At 50.5% G+C, this 22,471-nt stretch overlaps 1 protein-coding gene across 1 annotated transcript; it reads right to left on the minus strand.

The window, feature by feature from the left end:
- Window positions 1-387: 387 nt before the first annotated feature.
- Window positions 388-21,241, minus strand: per3 (period circadian clock 3). Its single transcript, XM_029248032.1, has 23 exons — window positions 21,082-21,241; window positions 16,019-16,488; window positions 15,622-15,720; window positions 15,373-15,530; window positions 13,838-13,956; window positions 13,183-13,384; window positions 13,034-13,085; window positions 12,639-12,781; window positions 12,218-12,296; window positions 11,817-11,923; window positions 11,128-11,284; window positions 10,887-10,995; window positions 8,469-8,597; window positions 8,215-8,323; window positions 7,993-8,128; window positions 6,143-6,273; window positions 5,871-6,050; window positions 5,520-5,777; window positions 4,497-5,299; window positions 3,580-3,772; window positions 2,344-2,524; window positions 1,835-1,985; window positions 388-1,670 (listed from the first exon to the last, which is right to left on the minus strand). The coding sequence occupies exons 2-23, from the start codon at window positions 16,327-16,329 to the stop codon at window positions 1,530-1,532; spliced, it is 3,948 nt and encodes a 1,315-aa protein (XP_029103865.1). The 5' UTR covers window positions 16,330-16,488; window positions 21,082-21,241; the 3' UTR covers window positions 388-1,529.
- Window positions 21,242-22,471: the final 1,230 nt, after the last annotated feature.

The raw sequence follows: 22,471 nt of genomic DNA on the forward strand, positions 1-22,471 counted from the left end.
TTTCGTTTTGGCGTGGAATTTCAATAAATTCAAAGTAAAATTTTAGAAAAAAGGTACCTGCCACCACGGGAACTCGCTGCGATGTACCATACGGATAGAGAATGAACCTGAATGAGTTAGGGTTGCATTTTGGGTGGGTATTCTTATGGCGCAACAGACCCGCGACCACATGTGCTCCGCTGTCACGCATTCTGCAGATCGAGTGCCGGTGATGGGCGGAGGTCCTCCGAGGTCGCCCGAAGGAGCTCCGCCCATCACCGTTGAAATTCCAGCCGACCCCCATACGGGCAGAACAATGTCACTCCTACTAATTTCTTTCGATTTTCTTCCAAAAAAAAAAATAATAAAATAAAATAAGAAAATCATACAACGAACACAGGCCTACAACACAAGCATCGTTTTCAAGTTACGTTTCAGAATAAAGCTATGTCGGAAAAGGACCACAAATCTGTTGTGCACAGCAGAGCGCATGAAGAACATCTTTGACTAACAGTTAAGAGGTACTTTTGAATAGTTTCACTGAAACAAGTATGTCTCTACTACCAACATTCACAGGGATGTGCTACAGTTCATGTCCTTTCTTCCAAACTTTGGGCAAACTGCATCGACCGTGTTGAGGACGGCGAGACCGACCTTGAAGGACAGCTGGACGCAGCGGCTGCGCATTCCGGATCTCCGAACAGCACGACGGCAGACGGCGTACGGATGCAGACCCCTCGAAAGACAAGGTGACCGTGGACACCGTGGACCACGTTCGGAAGCCGCGCTTCCGCTCAACACGATCGCACGCTTTCAGACGCTCGGGCCGACGCATCGGTACCAGCCAGTGCGTAAAACGGACCTAAACATTCGCCAGGGCTGGTGCCTGCGGCAGCAGAGCCCTGCAGAACCTCACCATGGGAGAGGTCAGGGTTTCGGGTCCCAAATTCACCACTCTATCTAATGGAAAAACCACCTGTTACACAGGAATTAAACATACAGACATACATGGGGAGACAGTGCAGCAATGGTTTCTCAAAACCTAGAGAAGGGCACACGAGGCGAGGGGGAAGAGGAAAAAAAAAAAAAAAAAAAAGGAGACACAATAGTGCTTAAATACACCCTAGGAAAGAATAAAAAGAATGTGCGTAATTATAAATATACGCTGCTGAAAGGTGAAAAATTCACAGTTACACAAGACCATCTTTTGAAGATGCCTATCGGAAAGGTTAAAAACGTTAACTATTCAAAATAACGTATCTCTCCGGTCTCTTCAGTGTCATCACTGTTGTTGCTTCGTACATCGATCTGTCTTTTACATCAGCTGTTCAAACTGATCTCGGGCGCGGGCGGAGCCGCGGGGGCCCGTGCCGAAGCGCCGCCGGCCGTACGCGCGCGTAAAACGTGGTGATAAGCTACGCTCTCGTCCTGAGGGACGTCCCACTAGGAGACCGGACAGAAATGCGGGTGGGAAGAGTGAAGGCATCCTGAAGGGTGGGCTTTTTGTCCTCGGGTGGCTGCCTGTCCGTCGGCGGGGCTACCGCGGGCGGTCAGGTGTCAGGGGCGTCGCCGGCGCCTTCCGGGGGGCAGTCCAAAGAACAGGAGGCAGCGTCGGGCACAGCCGGGTGTGGAGGAGGAGGAGGAGGAGGAGGAGCGCGATCCTCTGTCGCGCTGCTGCAGATCACACAGCCCTGGAACAGCAGGAGTGACATTCATCCCGTGGCAGTTCATCGACTGAAGGTCAACGGTTCAAACCGAATGTCGCACGTGAAAATTTCGCGCGGAATCTTTTCATCCGAAGCGGCAGAAGCCTGAGAACATACCCGGGTGCGTGTCCGCGAGCGCTCGAGCGTACCTCCGTGTCGATCTCCTCCGGTACGGTCTGCTGCCGGATCCAGGGGTGCACCTCAGCGAGCTCCTCCCTCTGCTCCTTTGTGAACCAGGGCTGCAGGGGCTGCAGCAGTCGCAGCTTCTCGCGGTCCTCCTTCAGCACCTGGGCCTTGTCCCTGAGCACACGGTGCGGCCTCAGCGTGAGCCATCCACGCGGTTACGGCGCCAGTGCAAGCAAACACACACACACACACACACACACACACACACACACACACACACACACACACACACACACACAACTCCACCCGGGCATTTACCGCTCTCATAAAACACATTCTAGTAATGACGCGACTCTCAGGTTCGAGTCTCACAGCAAGGAACGCTGAAGTCGCAGCACTAGCGCTCCCTTGCCGACATACAGAATAGCGGTAAAATACGGTCATATCACTGAAACCATGGTACGCGGCTGTAATCCCACCCCCTGTACCCTTCCCTAGGGCTAGCCCTCTCTCCGCCCTGACATCGGGCTACCTGCTGTGAATCTGGTAGGTCATCATGATGGGTTGAGGCGTGCCCTGGATCATGGTCCACAGCGAGTCCTCCACACACTTGTCAAAGTTGGCCCTCTCCTGGGTCTCCTGAGGAGGCTTACGGGGCTTGCAGGATGTCTCCGAGGAGTCGTTACTGGCGAAGTATTTGCTGCTGTTGCTGCCTGTACAGGGAACACATTTAGGAGCTTCGTGTGGGGTCAAAGCGAGGACGGAGCACTGCGACGGATGCCTGCAGCCAGCGACACGCCAGGGACCCACCAGAGGCACTGGAACCCATGTCGGAGCAGGTCCGAGAGATTTCAATTTAGAAGAACTTCCTTTCATAAGCATGTGAAATTCGAACCTTGAATTGATTTTACGACCCCCCCCCCCCGCCCAAGTTTGAGGAAATACCTTAGATACGAAAACGCTCGAAAACCACGTTCCTGCGTGACGAACGGGAATGTGTCGAGAGAGAGCCGCATCAGAGCCGCCACATGACACTTTTCTCAATCTCGGTTCGGAAATTATCACGTGACCGGAAAGCCGCCGCTCTGCGACGGCTTTATCCCACGTACAACTTCACATTTATTCATTTAGGGGACCTTTTCCTCCAAAGTGACAGTTATTAGTAATTAGTGGACAGCTTCCGTTAGTGCTACATACACTACGCTAAACTCTAAGGTAAATCTAACGGACATACTCGGATCAAGGGCAAATTAGAGTCACCAATCCACCTGAAACACATTTTTGGACTGTGGGAAGAAACCAGAGCACCTGGCGGCAACCCACGTGAAAATGGGAAGAAAATCCGACACCAGTGTTACCTACTTTGCCACTGTGAAGTTTCTTGTCCTGCTTTCACACCATATTATTTTATTTATTTATTTATAAGTCTGTGTTAAACATCAATGATAATCAATTCCTCAATTTACATACAGTTGAATGAAATATCAATTACGCAACAAATTCTTATTATTTTTTACCCATTCATGCAGCAGGGTATTCTTGCTGGTGCTTTTCAGGGTAAAACAGCAGGAGTGATGGTGGGGTGGGTTCAAACCTCATCCCTTTAACAACGCTATCCAGCACACAGCACTCTTAATTTATTATTAACCTAATTCTGAAAACTTATTTACTGAACGATGGCATTATGAGCCATCTGTGCATCGTATTCTCTCATAGAGCGTTACATATTTTCCTCTGCAGCGACTGTGTCTCGCAGACAAGGACGCACCTGTGTGGCTGGTGGAAGTCCCATTGGAGCCGGAACCAGAGCCAAAGCCCAGGGACCCACCGGATTCTCCCGAGCCGCTGACAGAGGCATTAGAACCCGTGCCGGAGCGGGCGTCCTCGTGCAGTAGCAGGTCCAGCAGCTCACTGGAGGTGGACTGAGCATCGTGGTGACCCGACTCACTGTTAGCATCATCCTGAGGGGCAGGAAGCAACACATGAAGCCAACAAACGTGGTACGATGGCCTCATGTCTTATCCTGCGTCGCGTCATTTAGAGTCAATAATTTCACTTTGTCCAGAAATTCATTCATTAATTAAGTAGAGAACTGTTGTCCGGTGCAGGGTCAGGGTGGTCCAGAGCCCATCCCAGTAAGACTGCGGAGCGTGAGGCCCGGTACACCCTGGATGGGGCGCAAATCCATCACAGTGTAATCCCACACACACACACACACACACACACACACACACACACACACACACACACACACACACACAGTCCCCAATTAGAAGAAGTGTTTGGACCGTGGCAAGAAAATTGGAACTCGTGGATTAAACCCATGCGAACATGGCGAGAACCAGCATTTCTAGTAATTCATTGCTTTAGGTGACGATCTCCTCCAAAACGGACGATGAGGCGCGGTTTAAATCGTTTCACCCATATATAGATCTGGGAAATTGTTACTGGAGCAGGTCAGGGTAAGCACCTTGCTCAAGGGTACTACAGCAAGGAGTGGGTCCAATCCTTGGTCCTCTGAGTGCCGGGTTACAGCTCTAACCACCACGCCACCTGCTGCCACGTGTCACACATTCACGGCGGAATTTGAGACACCCTGTGGGGAGCAGCGATTACTGGCGCATAATCGGCGCTCCTTCAAGTCTTCGGCGTATTGTCGCTGCGAGCGCCCCTCTCTGAACTCACCCCCTTGGTGTGCTGCTCGTGCAGGCTCTCCGTCCGGACCGTGTCGGTCTGGGGTTCCGCAGGCTTGGGCAGCTCCTCCTGCAGGAGGTTCAGTTGCAGAGGGGAGCTAGAGCGTGAGCTGGAGAAGAGAGCGGGCGGCTGGGTTGCGTCCAAATCCTCGCCCAGGGTAGACGGAGGATCGGGGGAGGCCAGGAGCGGGGGAGCAGGTGGGGACGGGGGTACCACGGTGGCTACCTGGGGCATATGGGCCATTGGGAAGGGAACGGAACCAAAGCCCAAATTAAAGGGCTGAGGAACCACAGCTGGGGCAGGAGTTGCCATGCTCACCCCTGGGGGGTAAACAGGGTAGTTGGGAAACGTAGTGTAATTAGGAAGAATCAGGGCCATCATGGGAGCCACGAAAGGACTCTGCACTGGTTGCACTGACTGCACCGGCTGCGTTGGGATCACGGTTTGCATGTTCTGTTCTGGCAGTAGGATGAAGGGAACCCCGCCCTGCTGGCTACCCAGGTTGAAAAAAGCACTGTTCACGGGCACTGAGGTGCCCGCATCCCCGCCCACCTGTCCCTGCATGGAGTAGTAGGGGGGTTGGAAGGGCATTAAAAGAGGTGGTGCAAAGCCCACGTTGGAGGATTCCGAAGGCGGCCAGGAGGAGTCGGGGGCAGCGGTGGGCCGGCGGGAAGAGCGGCAGTTCCCGGGGGGGGAGGTGTAACTATCGGAGGAGCCCTGGGGTTTTGGGCGTTTGTGCTTGGGTTTGGACTTATGCAAGCCTGCCGCACTCGCTGGCCTCATGACGTGGTCGCCTGGGAGAAAGTGCAGAGAAGATGCAAGTCATCCACAGCTCTGTTATGATGATTATTATTATTACTGCTACAATTTAGAAAAAAAATTGTTTTATGCTTTTATAGGGCTCGGTAATTCCGCTGCAATTCGGGTCATAGGTCTCGTCTTCCCAAGCGTTTGTCTATAACCGCTAGGTGTCCGAGCGCCGTCTGAACACCACCCCCCCAAGGCGACTCTCACCCGGATGGTGCGAGTGGGCCATGCTGCTGTCATCCTGCTGCAGGTACGAGCTGTAGGGGCTCTGCAGGATGCGATGGCGGAACCGGTCCACATATTCCTGCTCCTCCTTCTGAGTGTGTGCCGACAGAACCTCCTTCGTGAGCCCCACCACTCGGAACTCCTCCGGGGCTGATGCGGAACTAGGGGGAGGGCGGGGTGGCATGGGGGCAGGGTCAGCCTGCTCACTTCCCATTGGTGCATCCTCCAGGGCAGTCACCTCTGCGGGGTGGGACAAAAGCAGCATGCGGACAACATCAACACTAAGCTCAGGGAGCTGTACTGCTGGGCTGCGTGTGTGTTGCTAACGCTCACCAGACTCTGGCTGGGGTACGTGAACAATGGTGCTGCTGTAGCTACACTGGCTGGTGACGGACACCACGCTCATGGCCTTGGTGGACAGCGGGATATCCGTTATGGGGGCGCCCACCACTGCTGCTGCGGTGCCTGCAGGTACTTGGCTATCTGGCATTCCGGGGGCCTCGAGCACTATCTCTGCAGGGACAGGGTTGAGGTCAAGGGCCTGCGGTCAGTCAAAGGTTACAAATCGCAGCAGAGCGGTCGTGGCGTCAGCCGGAGGCGCTCACCTCCCGGGTTCGCCGGGTCCTCGGGTAAAGCAGCAGGGGTCTTGTCTTCCTCGGAGGAGGAGGAGGATGTCGTGATGGACAGGGACTCACTCTTGCGCTTCAGCGCTGGGCCAGTGCAGCTCTCCAGGTACCTGGAGAGATACTTAGTATTTACTTCTCTGATAGTGCTAGATTTAGTTTAGACATGTGGAACCTCAAGGACAAAGCCTACAGCTACATCTCTCGAACCCAGAATTAGAGGAAACCACCACTCCGGTGGGAAACCAGCGTGGTCACGGCCTCAGAAAGGGAGCGGTCTTTATTGACACACCGCAACACAGGAACCCACCAGGACCGATCTTTCATTCCCAATATGTATTTGGGGGTCATTCTCACGGGGGCGTGGTGGTGCAGTGGGTTGGACGGGGTCCTGCTCTCCGGTGGGTCTGGGGTTCGAGTCCCGCTTGGGGTGCCCTGTGATGGACTGGCGTCCCATCCTGGGTGTGTCCCCTCCCCCACAAGCCTTCTCCCCGTGACCCCATATGGGACAAGCGGTTTCAGATGGTGTGTGTGTGTGTGTGTGTGTGTGTGTGTGTGTGTGTGTGTGTGTGTGTGGGTCGGTCACTCTCATTTTGGGTCTTTCTCGGATTACGTTCCCAAAGCTCACGGTCGACAGTAAAACATGTGGTCCTTGACTTATGACAGAGTTTCATTCTGACATTATAAGTTCAAACCCCTTTACACTGTAATCTATAAACCAGGATATACAAACAATTAATATGCATGGATGCTACCGTAAAATCCCTATTTAACGCCCCCAGGGGCGTTACATTTTCCAAAAGGGGGCGTTTATTACAGGTCATACGGTAGTGAAATTGATCATCATTTCTCTCCCTAAAAAGTTCACGCAAATGCCACAAGTACATCGGGTATTACCCTCCTAGCATCCTGAGTGAAAATGCTTGATAAGTTGCTGGTGGGTAGTACTGGCCTTGCTGGGCGTGAAATTTCAAACTCTGAATCTGACCACTCGCATGCGACAGGCGTCGGGGAGGCAACGGATTACGACAGTCCTGGATTTTAATAAACCGGTTGATTATCTTTGTTGTTTACAGTGTGTAAATGTGTTAATACGATTGAACAGTTGTCAGCGTCAGTGTTTTTCACGGAAGTTTGACGTGTTCGCATAGTTATTAATGTGTTTGTGGGTTGTTTGTTACGGACTACGGAAGAGGATGGGATTTAAAAATTGGTACCGGTAAGTTTTTTTTTTTTTTTTCCCCCCATTCTTTTCTGATTACTCATAAAAAATATACTGGGTATTTTCAAAAATGGGTGGGGGCATACATCAGAGATTTTAAGGTATGTTGTATTGTTGGGCTTTGTTAGATTTTTTTTGTTTTCACTGGATTATTCATGGTAAAATAATAATAATAACAACAACAATAATAATAATTAGATTTTCATGCTGCATTATTTCCCTTAATTTCTAAACGTGTTTTCCATTTCTTTTTCTTTTCTGCACCATGAGAATACTCAAGTTTTTGCTTGCTAGACAAAAAAAAAAAAAAAAAAAAATACTTGAATGGAATCATAAACATTCTGTTATTAAAATGTTTTTGTAAATAAAAAACAGTGATTGATAAGACAGTACCGAAGAGTCCATATATGGGTGTCTGGCGGCAGTGCGGCCCGTCGATGTCACCGTACAGGAGACGAACGCTACTAGATGCCACGGCCAAATGTCGGCAGGGATGGCCGTCGTAAGTCGCATACGTTGTAAGTCGAGGACTCGCTGTAGCTCTAATTTGAATACCGTACGTGGCTTCGACAGCGGAAGTGTGCGAAGACAATCGCGGGCGTCTTCTTACCTGATTATACTGTCGACACAGTTGATTTGCTGATAGGATGGAATGTGTGGTTGCTTCCTGGAGTCCTCGTGGGACTGGGTGTGGTGACCCCTGGCCTCCGAATTTTGGGCTTGATGAGGAAAAGGCGTCCCCGTCCCTGGGCCACACAAACGAGCGTAAACGTCAGCAGCAAGCGGCTGGAGGACGGCGGGAGAGGCAGCGGCCCGGGGCAGCTCGGCTTACCCGCGCCGGCTTTCGCGAGCGGGGCGAGCTTGTTGCGGGAATCCAGATAAGCCTGCTGGCCCCAGCTCTTCACCTTGTTCACATCGGCGCAGATTTTTTGGAGCGTCATCTGCTCAGAGAACACAAGCGCGGGTTACAGCAGTCATCAAATGAGCGTCTAAAAGAAAAACAGCACTAGAGTGTCGCTGCGATCATCTGAGTGGAGTTCCAGCAACGTCTGCAGGTCAGACGCCGGGGCGGCAGCGCTGTCTCACCGGCTCTCTGTGTGCGTCTTCCCAGAGGTTGCCGTTGCTGTCGCTGGAGGACGCCACGCTGATGTAGTGCTCGTGGGAGCCGTTGCTCCCCAGGCTCCCGTAGCCGCTGGAACCGTTGTTGTGGACCGGCTGTTGAACGTGTAGAGACACCGGGGGGAGGGAAACGGTCGGGGGCTCAACATCCGGATTCAAGCACTTCGCTATTCCATAGACAGGCCTTTAAGAGGTATCTAATATCAGCGCACGGTTTTCTCTACGCTGGCTCCTCAAGTTAAAAGTACAACCGGGACCGGAAAACTGTTGGGAACCTGTTTTGTTCAGCACTCCCATGTCACTGTCAGCAGTAAGGCAAGGTAATAACAATACAGATGTCCCTTTATTTTGGTTAGACATTGCTGGTTCTGTAAAGGGACAGCTCGTGGTGTAGGGGGTTAGAGCTGCCGCTTTTGGACCCAAGAGTCGCAGGTTCGATTCCCCCCTCCAACTGTAGTACCCCTGAGCGAGGTATTTACCCTAAATTGCTCCAGTAAAATTACTCGGCTGTATAAAGGGGGAAGTAATTGTAAGTTTTTCCCAACCGCTACACCGGGGCCAGACCCCTTCGGTCGTCTACTTCCGCTCGCTTGGTGGTCCCGCCCACGTAAGGTAAAGCACGGAGGTTCTCGGTTCTGGCTCCGTCGTGCCGGAATGACCTCCCCCTCTCACTCAGAACTGCTGAAACTCTGTCTACATTCAAGAAGGGTCTGAAAACTCACCTTTTCCAGACTCACTTAGCCCAAGATCTCTCAAACTCATGTATGATGTAAATGTTCATGCACTGTAACTTTATGATCATCCCCAGATAAGCCTTTTCACAGCTGCTACTCCGGCATTGTATGTGGATATTTGTGTATCTTATTACTTAAAAAAAAAAAAATTGTAGGAAAGTGATCAGGATTCATCTATCCCGCATTTTATGCACCTACTCGAGCAGTGAACATCGGTGCATCAAGTGGAAACTAGGTTTACTTAAGAATCACATGTCTGCAAATACGTCTCTTTCTCAATGTAATGAAAAAAACTGAACGTCAAAACGTATTCCCCGTAGGCTCAATTTTAGCACCAACATCCACAAACACCACATGCAAGCTTTAAACACTTGCAAAAGTGAGCTGAATTAAAGTACTCGCACTACTTGTTACCATGCATTTTATCGCCATCGATCGGGCGAAAGGATAAACTCTGCAACAAACCAGAATTTTACACTTATATTTATCCATTTAGCTCACGCTTTAAGAGGATTTAAATGTTAAGCTCCTTACAATGATTCATCTTTTATACAGCTGGGAATTTCACTTTTTTTGTTAAATGGAACAATGCAGGGTAGGTACCTTTTGCTCAAGGATACTACGGCAAGAGGTGGGATTCAAACCTGCAACCTTCAAAACCGAGAGCAGCAGCTCTAACCACACTATGCGACCTGAGAGATAAACGGCAAGTTTCAGACAACATGCAGCTGGAAAAATGTTTGCATCTCCGGAAATTCATAACTTTCCAGTTCGCAACATGACGAGTTTATATAATAAAGCACATAAGCATATTTACGTGCAAATCCCCTTCAAACACACTACAGAGCAGCAACGAGCAGACAGAAGTAGTTCCAAAGTATGTGTAACGTAAAGTGAGCGCCGACAGTACGATAAATCGGAAAGGTAGCTATTAATACCATTGAAAATTATTTTCACAGTAGAGAATGGATGAACAAATACATTTGTTCTTTTTTAATTTCACCGATATAAAGGTACCATATCGTGTGCGGTAATACCTCGCCCTACGTCGTTTCGTGTTGCGTCGATTTTGACTTTACGTCCGTTTTCTGTTAAATATATATGGAAAAATACAATTCGTCTTCACTCGGCTGACGCGACTTTACGTCGGTCGGCCGAAAACATTAAAAATTGTTAAAAACTTAAGAATCACTCAAAAACAATAATAAAAAGTGTAAAATCAAATAAAAATAAATCTTAAAATATATAAAATAATATACTGTAATCTATAAAATCAATTAAATGCTATAAAAAAAAATTGTCTTATTTACCTGCCATTTTTTGGGAAATTTTTTTTTGTTTTTTTTTTTTTATTTACTTTAGCGTTAATTGAAATGTGTACACTTAAGGGGAATGCTTATTATGGGTTTATTGGGGGTCTAAATTGGTTTTTTAGGGGTTATTTTGTTTTCCGTCGTTTTTCGACTCAAGTCGAGCCCTTTGGAACCAATTAACGAAGTAGGGCGAGGTATTACTGTATTAATTTATCTTCTGAATGAGGCTTTATGCAATAAACTCCGCGGGGCTCAGAGCTGTACGCCGGCTACAGGGGATGAGCGACCCAAAGCATCACCAAGGAGCTTAAAGAAAGCGCGTTTCCACGGACACCAACCTGGAGGAAAAGTTTGTAGATTTTCGCCTGTAGCTCCTTGATTTCTTCGTAAACGACTGGAGGCTCTCCTTTACTTCGGGCGGCGAACACGTCCTCGTTGAGAGGACCGCTGAGCGAATAACGAGACGACACACACACACACACACACTTCAGGTGAGCTTTAAGCGTCGATGTCATTACCGTGGCTAAGAAGAGGTGGCGAAACTCCTCCGGGTGCCGGAGCAGACGGAGCACGACTCACCTGCGGACTTTGTGCCTCCCGATGATGAAGGCCACCTTGCGGCTCCAGGGGTTGATGAAGCTCGACCAACTGGTGTCCAGGGTGACAAAGTCACCGTTCTGGCAGCGGAAGCGAATGGGCGAGTGCTCAAAAGGCAGCTGGCCCGCGTATTTCAGGACTGGCAGGTGGGAAAGGGTGCACGAAACATAAACCGCTGCTCTAACGTAGCAGGTTCAGATATGATGGTACTGAAGGGTGTAGGGTTGTAACCTACAGCATGTGAGACAATCCCTGCTGCTTACAAGCTGAAGCGTGACACTATCTGCATTTCACAGCAATGACGTTTTTGGGAGCTTTGGGACACGACAAAACACACCACCCAAGGTGGGAAAATTCAGGTAAAGTGTCGTTTTTTGTTTTTCTTTTTTTAAATCACAATTTTTTGGTTATTTCACACACACTACCTGAACCCGCTTACCCCATACGGGGTCGCGGGGAGCCAGAGCCTAACCCGGCAACACAGGGTGTAAAGCTGGAGGGGGAGGGGACGCCAGTCCATCACAAGGCACCCCAAGCGGGGCTCGAACCCCCGACCCACCGGAGAGCAGGACTCGGTCAAACCCACTTCGCCACCGCGCTCCCCTGGTAATTTCATATTATTAACATTATTATTTAATTATTAGTAAGTGTAGGGAGGTTAGAGCGCTCACTTTTGCGATGCATGGCCAGCATGAGAGCGCGGTCCTCGGGGTGCAGGCAGGTCAGAATAGAGGTGCCGACGAGGTCCTGAGGGAGGTATCCCAGCAAAGGCACAGCTCTGCAGGCACACACAGACACACACTCAACAGGAAGCGCAGAATCGCTACTCCACTGATGCATTTTTAGAACGTGCTTCTCACATTATGGTGGCGAGGACCTGTAGACAACCCCAGGATGCATGATGGGTAAAGCAGGTACACACTCGGGCAGCTCACCAGTGCATCACGTTGGACTCTGCCCTTTCACTTACGATGAATTCCATATATATATATAATTGTAAAACTAACAAAGATTAGTTCGGCGGTCCATAGCGCTGTACCCAGAAGTTGGCTCCCCCACTGTTCACACTCACCGGTCATCAACCTCCAAGAAAACACAGCCTGGAGAGTGTGTCGTGGTGAAGATGCGCTTGTCTGTAGGAATACGTGGAGCTGGGGGGTGGGGGAGAGCGAGCAGCGTCACAACGAGCGCCGTACCATCTGACATTTACAAACCAGAGGTAAAGGACAGACGCAAGCAGTCCTGAACAGATTATTGAAAACCACTTCCGTGCATAACACATTTATTTGTTCATCTTATTTATCTTCTCTCCAAAGCAACTTACAATGTTAAGCTACTTCTAATTATTTACCCATTTATACAGCTGGGTAATTTTACTGAGCAATTTACGATAAGTACCTTGCTCAAGGGTACTACAGCTGGAGGTGGGATTTGAACCTGTGACCTTTGGGTCCAAAGGCAGGAGTTCTAATCCCCTTCTTTAAGGGACAAACCTTCGTATCCCGAGATGATTCGCTCGGCCAGCGCCAGGCAGCACGGCTGCTCCTCGTCCCCTCCCACGCCCTGCACCTTCAACAGGTACGGTGTGATGCGGAAGGGGTTGTAGCGCATCTCCCCCTCCCGATCCTTCCCACCCCTGCAGAGGCAAGGCAGAAATCAGAGCCTCTCGCATCCAAAGCGACGAGCCTGGCCGAAATTCCTGCGGTCACATCGAAAATCCAAGGAAGCCATCCAATCGCTTCGATCGATGAAACCGGAGGAGATACGGCTTTTAACATCAGACAAAGTCAGCAGGAAGGTGCCGTCAAGCAACGCCTGAGCGGCGTTGTGTGTCATTTGATCACGTAACGTCAAAGTAGTGTGTATTTCAGCTGTTGCGAAGACGGACCTGATGCGGCAGAAGAAGGACTTGACCTGGGCGCACTCGAACAGGACGGCAGCTGTGGGGGGGGGGAGAGGGGCGCAAGCACAGGCGTTAGGCTCCCCCGAGCACTTGCGGTGAGAAAAGAGCACGTCGGCATCGTTTCCTTCCCTCACCGCTGTCCGAGCCCACGTTCCAGGGGGGCATGTGAGGCTGCGCCGTGTGGGAGTAGAAGACGTTCACGTCCTGGTGGTAAAGCAGCTCCACGAACTTGACCGAGTCCAGGAACTTGCGCTTGCAGTTGAGGATGTTGGAGGCCTGCTCCGATGCGTAGAGGACTCTCCCACTGGCCAGGGAAAACACGACCACGAACGTATCCTGCGCACACACACACACATACATACACAGGTTAGACTGGAGTGTGCTGAGGTTTTTTTCCCATTTTTTTACAGTTAGACAACTGTGGATGTGTGAAATTGCCCTACACGCGCTCGTCCAAAGCGACTCGCGTCGAATCCTGTCCCGGACGTGCATTTCATACCGAAGCGATTCAGACTAGGTACGGTCCCAGCGAAAGGTTCGAGTTCACGCTCTCCGAGTTTTTTTTTGACAAGTTTGATCGGGAGATGAGCCGACGCGTTCCGGACATTTGCGGATTGCTTTGCTTTCGCTCTTCCGTCCGGCTCGGCCCGCGCGGGCATTGCCGGGGTTTACTCGAACGTTTGACGGGTGCAGTTTCTCTTGACGGTGCAAGAGCAGGGCCCCCTTCTGGGACTTGTGTGCCTTTAGCCGCTGTGCTCCCCAGCCCATTGGCGGGTGGGTGTGGCTTACCGTGTTTTTCAGGGTGTGCTCCGATGTAACGCTCTCGAGCTCCTCCAGGGTGCACACTTTGGCATCGCGCCGCTCCTCCAGCCCGTTGCACATGAGCAGCTTGTAGTACTTGCTGTTTGCTGTAGGGGCGCCAGAGAGCTATGCGTCAAATCACCGCGTGCACAAGGGCACCACGTGCACGGGTGGAGCCCTTTCGAAGCATCACGAGTACACGAGTCCGTAGCGCTGAAGGGCTCCCGCCAGAACGACACCCGTGTCCGGTACTCTTTGTGGGCCTTGTGGGGGGCGGGGTGTTACTCCGAACAGCATTAAAAGAACAGAAACGATTCTTGCAACGACTCGAAAGCCCTTCGGTATACAGGTGGTCCCCGATTTACGATGGGGATACGTTCCCCGAAACCCATCATAAGTCGAAAATGCATTTAATACACCAAATACGCACCTCTGCGTGACAGACTGGGACATGCGGATGGCTGCCGCTGCCCAGCGTCGCGAGAGAGCATCGCTCTGCGTATCGCTTCCCCGTGAAAAAATTTTAATTCGACGTACGGTTTCCACCGAGCGTCTATTGCCGGTAGAAGAAAAAAAATCGCAAGTCGAACCATCGTAAATCGGGGACCACCTGTACTGTAAAACTACATTCACCCCTCTCGGCCCACACATCATACTGTTTTAAACAATTATGTACTACGATTTATTTTTATTTACTTTCCTCTTAAAATACAACACAACTTTTCTGGGAAATATATACAAATACTAAATACACACACATCACCTGAAACCGCCTGTCCCATATGGGGTCACGGGGAGCCGGAGCCTAACCCCGCAACGCGGGGCAAAGGGCTGGAGGAGAAGGAGAGGACACACCCAGGACGGGACGCCAGTCTATCACAAGGCACCCCAAGCGAGACTCGAACCCCAGACCCACCGGAGAGCAGGACCCGGCCCAACCCGCTGCGCCACCGCACCCCCTAAATACTAAAATATGTAGGAACTATACATTCCCATGTGATACCTGATGTTCCCCGTATAAATATCATAGGTGCGTTACTGATAATTCCTGACAGTCATATTTCAGAATGTACGAACACCGTTGGGATCCTCTTATACAGCGGTAGGTGATCACTTCCTCGAAATATTGTAGCATTCTGGCCTTCTGTTACACAATGTGGACATGTATACTGTCTCTGCGCTGAGACAGTGCTGCCTAGTTAATCAGTTAAAAATAAAAGTAATGTAAAAAAAAAAAGAAAGAGGCCAAACGGTTCTCAAAGAGCGACCGTAGATGTTACACATCCCACTCTGCGGGCTGCTGGACCTGACGGAAAGCCAGACTGTCCGTTCCGGAGACACGTGTGTATTACGTAACTCCCCTTCTGCTATTTACAGTCGAACTAAGAGCTCCGAAGCAAAGCGAAGAGGCGGACAGTTGATGCAGGACCCTGTTGTGACCACACAGCCACACCTGCTCGTCCTTCCGGGAGGACAAACGCCCTTATTTTGGGTATCTCCTGGGCAGCCGTCGGGGGACGTACCCTGCACTTGCTTAACGCAGTTGAGCGCGTAGTTGAGGGCCTCCACGGTGCTGGCCTTGCTGCGGCTGCGCTTCTCCGACGGCATCCTCTTCTTCATTTCCTGCACCGTCTGCATCATCTCCCGGTGCGTCTGGTCCCGGTTCCGGTCCGGCCGCTCGCTGCGATGGAACGACAGTTGCGTCAGGCGAGCGAGCGTCCCCGCCGGGACTCCAGCCCCCTCCGACGTGCGGTCAGCCGACGGAGCCCCACCTGCCGCTGCCCTCGGTGCGCTGGGCGCCATGAGGGAGAGCCTCGCCTCCGACGTGGTCTAAGGGGCTACGCGCCGACAGCTCTCCCGCGACGTACAAGCTAGTAACACAACGACAGCGATCCTGAGCGCCGTGCACACAAACATCGCTGCGCACACACTAAAACAGGCCAACATGCGGTCACCCGCTCCTCAAAACTCTCTGGACGCAAGGACGTTCTGAGGGCAGCTGCAAGGGCGAAACTGAACGCGAGTCCTCGCCCGCGAGGTAACGGGAATCTACTCCCGTAGCGGACGGCTCCGCCTACGACACGACGCGACTTGAGCCTGGAGATCTCCGAATGGAGCAAAGGACATGTCAAGCGACGCGACGGCGGCACTCGCGCTGGCATCGGGTACCTCTTGGCGCTCCCAGGGCTGCGGGTGGTGGGGGGCGACAGCCGGCACGAGTTTCCGCTGCTCGAATCGGGCCCGCCGTTCACGTCCGCGTCGTCCTGGCTCTGCTCTCTGCCCCTCCCCCCGCAGTCCGCTCCCTCGCGCGGGCCGCCGCTAGCAGCCCGTCTTGCCTCCGCTTCTTCGCCCTTCCCCAAAGAGTTGGGCTGGCGCCCGGCCGCCTCCGGGGCCCGCTCCACGCGTCCGGCACCCTCGCCGAGTCCCGAGGAAGACGCCGCATCTTCCTCCCTTTCAAGGAAGCCTTCGCTTCCTGGCATCTACACCAAAAAATTGTCACTACTCAATATAGCGGATGTCAGCACTGCCCTTACGACTCAACAGCGCTCCTTCGTAAAAAACATGACCCCTTCTCCCGATTTGCTCCGAGCTGTCTCTCTGTCGCTGTACTCCTCGTGTGGCATCTCTTCACTAGGGACCTACGGGAGAGAAAAATAGAAACGGATCATTTCGGGCCATAATTCGATCATTTGCCTACGTAGGCAAATCTAGGAGTTGGCTAAATTGGGTGAACGTACAGTTAGAAGGTATCGGTTAAACGTCTTTAGGTAGATCATCCTCATTATATCAGTATATTTCCTATCACTAAAAAACATAACACCACGACTCTTAGGCAATTTCTTCCTAACAAATGTTAAAACGGACAAGACCAGGGTGAAACGGTACGCTAACAGTACAGATGCTCCTCTGCTTACGATGGTTTGACTCAACGATTTTTTCGAAGTTACGACATCGATACGCATTCGGTAAAATCCGTACTTTGTATTTTGAACTTCAGTCTGTTCCCCCTTACAATATGCGGCGCGATACTCTCTCCCGATGCTGGGCGATGGCAACGAGCCGCAGCATCCGCTCAACCACGTTCGCGGTCTCCGTAGCGATCGCGCCAACGAGCGCAAACAACCGATGCTGTGTTGAAAGCGGTTTTTTTTGTGTTTTCGCACCCCGTCACGTCTACTAAACACCCATGTGTATCTCCTGCTTAAATTTGCCCAGCTGTAGGCTACGGCACGTGTTTTGAGCACGTTTAAGGTAGGTTGGGCTATTATGTTCGCTAGGTGCGGTACTGCGTTCTTTTTCCACTCACGATTTTTCCACTCACGATGGGTTTATCGGAGCGCGACCCCATCGTTAGCCGAGGAGCATCCGTACATGATGGTGATTCGCCTGTAGGGTTAATGGGCGAGGAGAGACACCTCAGTGGAGCGCACCGTGGAACAAGGTGCAGGCAACCTAGTCATCGCTGATGTATCAATAATAGCTGGAGCACCTTCAGCAGAAACATGAGCCCGACCCTTCAGTAAAATATAGACAGTACCAGTCAGTTTTACACTAGGGCATTGACATTCATTCATTGAGCAGACTTACCATGCAACAACACCAACAATTATTTACCCACTTATACAACTGACTAATTTTACCGGAGCAATTTAGGATAAGTACCTTGTCCAAGAGTACTACAGCTGGAGATGGGATTTGAATCTGGAACCTTTTGATCCCAAGGCAGGAGCTCTAACCACTACACACGCTATCCCATTATAACACGAATGAGTACCACAATTTACAGGTCATCAAGTAAAAGCGCAAGAAAGAAAGAAAAAAAAAAAAAAAATACACACATATATTTATTTTTCTACAAAAAAAATAAAAAATAAAAATATATATATTTAAATAAAAATATCTTTTTTTATACATATATATAAAAATAAAAAAGAAATAAAAAAATAAATATATTTATTATTTATATATATATATATATATTTTATACATATATATATATAAAAATAAAAATTAAAAAAAAAAAATCAAGAGACAGCCGATAAGCAGTTGGCACCAAAGTAAATTTACACAAACCTTGATGGAAACCTCTCCACTACGATGGCCAAACACAGTGGCAAAGCGCCCAGCACGGCCCGACTCGCACCATCAATCAAAGCAACACACTCTTTCAGCGATAATAACTGGCCCGTATCCCAGTGGACTGGAACAGGGAGGAAGAGGAGTCGTGCAGGCTGAATATTTCACAGACAGCGTATCGCTCAGGTAACAACACCTGAGCTATTAAATGACACCAGGAGAAATGTATGTTGTTGCAGTGGACTCTACGGTACCCTGGTACACCCTAAAACACAAGCTGTTCTTGGCTTCGGGTTTATTCCTCTCTAGACGTACGGCTAATCTCCCCAGTTCAGGAAAAGCACACATCACAAGCTGTACCGCTTTTACCTGAGCTCACCTATTCGTCACCTTTACCATTAAGGAAATGGAAATATATTTAGTGCAAAACAGCCCCGAAACCCCACGTGACCAGTGCTGGGGAGATGATGGACAGATCATATGTCCTACAGATGCAGCAACACTGATTATGGAGGTAAATGGCGATCAACAAATTATTCACAGAGCAGACAACCCTACAGAATGTGACATAACGTTTAGCCATTTGCATAGCAAAGGAATTTAGGTGTCAGATTTAATGATAAAATGGCAACATATATATAAATATATATATATATGGGGGGTGCAGTGGTGCAACGGGTTTGGCCTGTGCCTGCTCAATGGTGGGTCTGGGGTTCGAGTTCCGCTTGGGGTGCCTTGTGATGGACTGGCGTCCCGTCCTGGGTGTGTCCCCTCCCCCTCCGGCCTTTATGTGTGTGTGTGTATATTTAGGATCAGTTCCTTGCTCAAGGGTATTACAGCAAGAGTTAGGATTCAAACCCCAGTCCAAAGGCAGTGGCTCTACCAACTATGATACCTGGTGGAGTAACACCAACGTGCACATGGGCACAACAAGGGACTTTTACAGGGCTTACACACTTTTCAGGGGACTGTTCGCAATATTTGTTGTCTTCCCACAGTGATGGTTAACAAGTACGTTAAAAATGATTCAATACACAGAATATGGAATGCAGGCCACAACATTGAGAGAGCGGCCGAGCAGCACCGTTCCTGTTCTCCAGCTGGTTGAGCTGCTTCCCGCACAAGTACGTTCAGACAGAGTCCAGTGCAGGGCGACTCCAGTTCCTACATCTCCATACTGATACGGCTTCGCCCTTAACTCTACCCGAGATACATCGACACGTCGGTTCCCAACAAGAGATTAACTACTTATTCACTCAGATCACGCATTTCCTCAAAGTGACTTGTGACATTAAGATACTTACGTTACTTCATTTAGCAGACTTTCAGTGAACTCTATGTAGTTATCAGCCCACACACCTTACTCACTTCGGTGACTTACACAGCTGGATACACTACTTACACTGGGTCACTCATCCATACATCAGTGGAACACACACACAGTGTCACTCTCACACTGTGGGTGAACCTGAACAGCATGTCTTTGGAGTGTGGGAGGAAACCAGAGCACCCCGAGAACATGCAAACTCCACACAGACTGAGCGGGGATCGAACTTACGCCCTCTCACACCACCCAGGTGCTGTGCCACCATGTGCCGCCCAGTTGCAATGTACTTACAGTTATTTACCCATTTACACACTTGGGTAATTTTACTGGAGCAATTTAGGGCAAGTACCTTGCTCAAGGGCCCTAGACGGCAGCATGGTGGGACAGCGAGTAGTGGTGCTGTTTCACAGCACCTGGGTGGTGCGAGAGAACATGGATTCGATCCCCGCTCAGTCTGCGTGGAGGTTGCATGTTCTCCCGGTGTCTGCGTGGGTTTCCTCCGGGTGCTCTGGTTTCCTCCCACAGTCCAAAGACATGCTTCAGGTTCCCCCATAGTGTGCGAGTGTCACGGAGTGAGTGTGTTTCACAGATGCATGGATGAGTAACCCCTTGTAAGTAGTGTATCTAGCAGTACAAGTCACCTTGGTGAATAAGGTGTGTGGGCTAATACACTACATAGTATCCGTTGTGAGTCGCTTTCCGTTTGGACAAAAGCGTCTGCTAAGTGAATAAATGTAAATGTAGAGCTGAGGTGGGGTTCGAACCTGCGACCTTTGGGCAGCAGCTCTAACCACACCGCTACCAGCTGCCCTTGAATGTCCAATTTACCTGAGTGCAGGTATGAGGCGACCTGTCAGGAGTTTTTAGGGACTGAATAGAAGCAGGTGCAGCACTCAGTGGGCTAGGACCCAAACACCGTCGCGACACCTCCCTCCTGCCCTCCCAACACAATCAATGAAATGAATGGGCGACAGTCGGACTCGAGTTTGTTCCGCTGAAAAACACTGTCTGGACACTACTGATACGCAATGACATGATGAAGAAGGTCTATGCCATGACTTGGATATTCATTTTTATTCGCATGATGTTATTTAGTTCAGTGCCCAGTGCGGGTTTCCCGAACTTGCGAGGTCTGTACTGCTCACGTGCTCTAACTGTATCGACAAGGTCGGTTCCGCCAAATCACTTCCATCTGTTAGAGGGGAAAAAGTGACACAGAGCTGCAGCAAAAGGAGAAAAAAGTTAAAAAAAAAAGTCCATTCCGACGACTGATGCGTAATAAAATGTGTAGTTGGGGCTCGAACGGGCGCCTTGCTTCGTTTCTGTCCACTTGTTTTGGCTGCCCGCCCGGCGTTCGTCTCGTCCGACTTAGGTCCAGCCGTGCGCGTCCCCGAGGAGCCCCGCGCGACTCCGCAGCCCACAGGCTGTGTGCACGCGCAGGGACACGCCGGGAGCACGCGGGACTCCGACCTCCGTGGGAGTCGGGCACAGACAGAGCCGGGGGGGGGGGGAGCGAGCGGACCGCGCACACACCGGCCCCGGTGTGATGTGAACCACACAAATACTGGCGCCAACGGCAACGCCGCGCGCGAGCTCGTCTCGAGCAGAAGCGGAACTGGCAGGCGGGCGACCCGTGGGTGCATCATGATTCCGAGAACTGCCGATCGCCCCTCACGCGTCTCGTCCGACTGAGAGCAGCAGAGAACAGGATGATTACAGCGACACGGCGACGATTACAGGTTCGCCGACACGCCGAAGGAACGTGCGCGCCAAGATACTACAGACAGTATTATTATAGGAACTTGTATCTGTAGATCTTTTTACTCACCGATAAAAGGCTCTCAAGGAACGTCCATCACCAGCAGCTCCGCGTTGTATCCGAAAAGCGAAGGAGAAAGTTCGCGTGAAATGTACCACGTTCGCTTTGCCCTAATTTCAGTAACGATCACCGCTCCTCCACCAGAGGCTTGACACATTAATGCAACGTGAGTGCGGGCATCGAAAGCCACGCCCCCTAGACGACCATTTGCCAGCAGTGACTGCCAAGCGTGATGTCATTGGTCGGGGCGACACTCGGTGGGCCTGTCCGTTAGTCAGTTATTTGATGTCTGAACTCAACGTGAGTGCGGGCATCGAAAGCCACGCCCCGTGGACGCCCATTCGCCAGCAGTGACCGCCCCGCACTGCCGTCATTGGACGTGGCCGCAATATATGGGCGTTTCCTTTTAAGCCCTAACGCTGAGCGGCTCTCGCGGGTTTCTCACGTGTATCCACATGTTATACAACGAGGTCGCGTTTTGCTCTGCGAAATCAACACTAACAAGGGCGTGTCTTACAAGTTTGCGCACACGTCTTTGGTTCCTGATTGGATGGCCTCGCGTGTCGAGCCCTCCTCTTGTAGTTCAACGTCATAACGTCACAGAGTCCCCCCCCCCCCACCCCAAATGGAAGAAACTAGTTCAAGAGGTGAGGGAGTTTTTCTGTACAGTGATTCCATTACGCGCGCTTTCGTGTACAGTGTCTTTGCGAACAGGTCAGCTCGGAGCGCACTTAAATAAGGATAACGCAAGTTATAATAACCAGCGACAGCTAAAAGCACATCAGAATGATAAAAAAAGTTGTTTCGTATCTTCACACACATCTGAACAGTTAGCGGTGTCACGTGGCCGTCGGTTAATAAATTTCTAAATAATAGTGTGTTGGCCACATTGGGGGGGGGGGGGGGGGGGGTCACCCGTTAGTGTTGCTTTCTCCTTCTGCACATGACAGTTGAATTCGAATCCCACACCTGCTTAAAACTAAAAGAACCCTGGCTTATGTATAATATATAAACGGGGTAAATCAGTGCATTTCACTCACTGTTAAAAACTAAGTGTAAGTAGTCTTGGACAAAGTGGCCGAATTAAGTCAATACTGGGGAAAAGTAAAAGGCAAAACGTTTGCTGGTTTTCATAAAAACGTGTGAGTGGAACAGCTGGTTCACATGAGAAGCGCTCCGTCTGGGCTCTATAGGATAAGGGCCAGTCCTGCTGCTCAGTGCTTATTCCCTGTTCAATAGAAGTGTGCTAAGCGACCACATTGTAAATACAGGAAGCGTGTGAATTACGTAACTCTTGTGCCTGTTACTTTTTCCATAGTTCTCAGTTCAGCCCAACTAATTTCAGCTTAGACATTTTCTATATTTATTAGAAATGGTATGATTTTTAAAGTGGTCTTTG

This window comes from Scleropages formosus, chromosome 2, assembly GCF_900964775.1.
Source record: "Scleropages formosus chromosome 2, fSclFor1.1, whole genome shotgun sequence".
Lineage (NCBI taxonomy): Eukaryota > Metazoa > Chordata > Actinopteri > Osteoglossiformes > Osteoglossidae > Scleropages > Scleropages formosus.

What these genes read in the sequence shown, in the direction of transcription:
- per3 (XM_029248032.1), bottom strand. Translation starts at nt 16,329, where the DNA reads ATGCCAGGAAGCGAAGGCTTCCTTGAAAGGGAGGAAGATGCGGCGTCT. An exon ending in TCCTTCTTCTGCCGCATCAG is followed by an intron (nt 12,782 to 13,033) that starts GTCCGTCTTCGC and finishes TTGCCTCTGCAG; the next exon opens with GGGTGGGAAGGATCGGGAGG. An exon ending in TGTGTCGACAGTATAATCAG is followed by an intron (nt 6,274 to 7,992) that starts GTAAGAAGACGC and finishes GTATCTCTCCAG; the next exon opens with GTACCTGGAGAGCTGCACTG.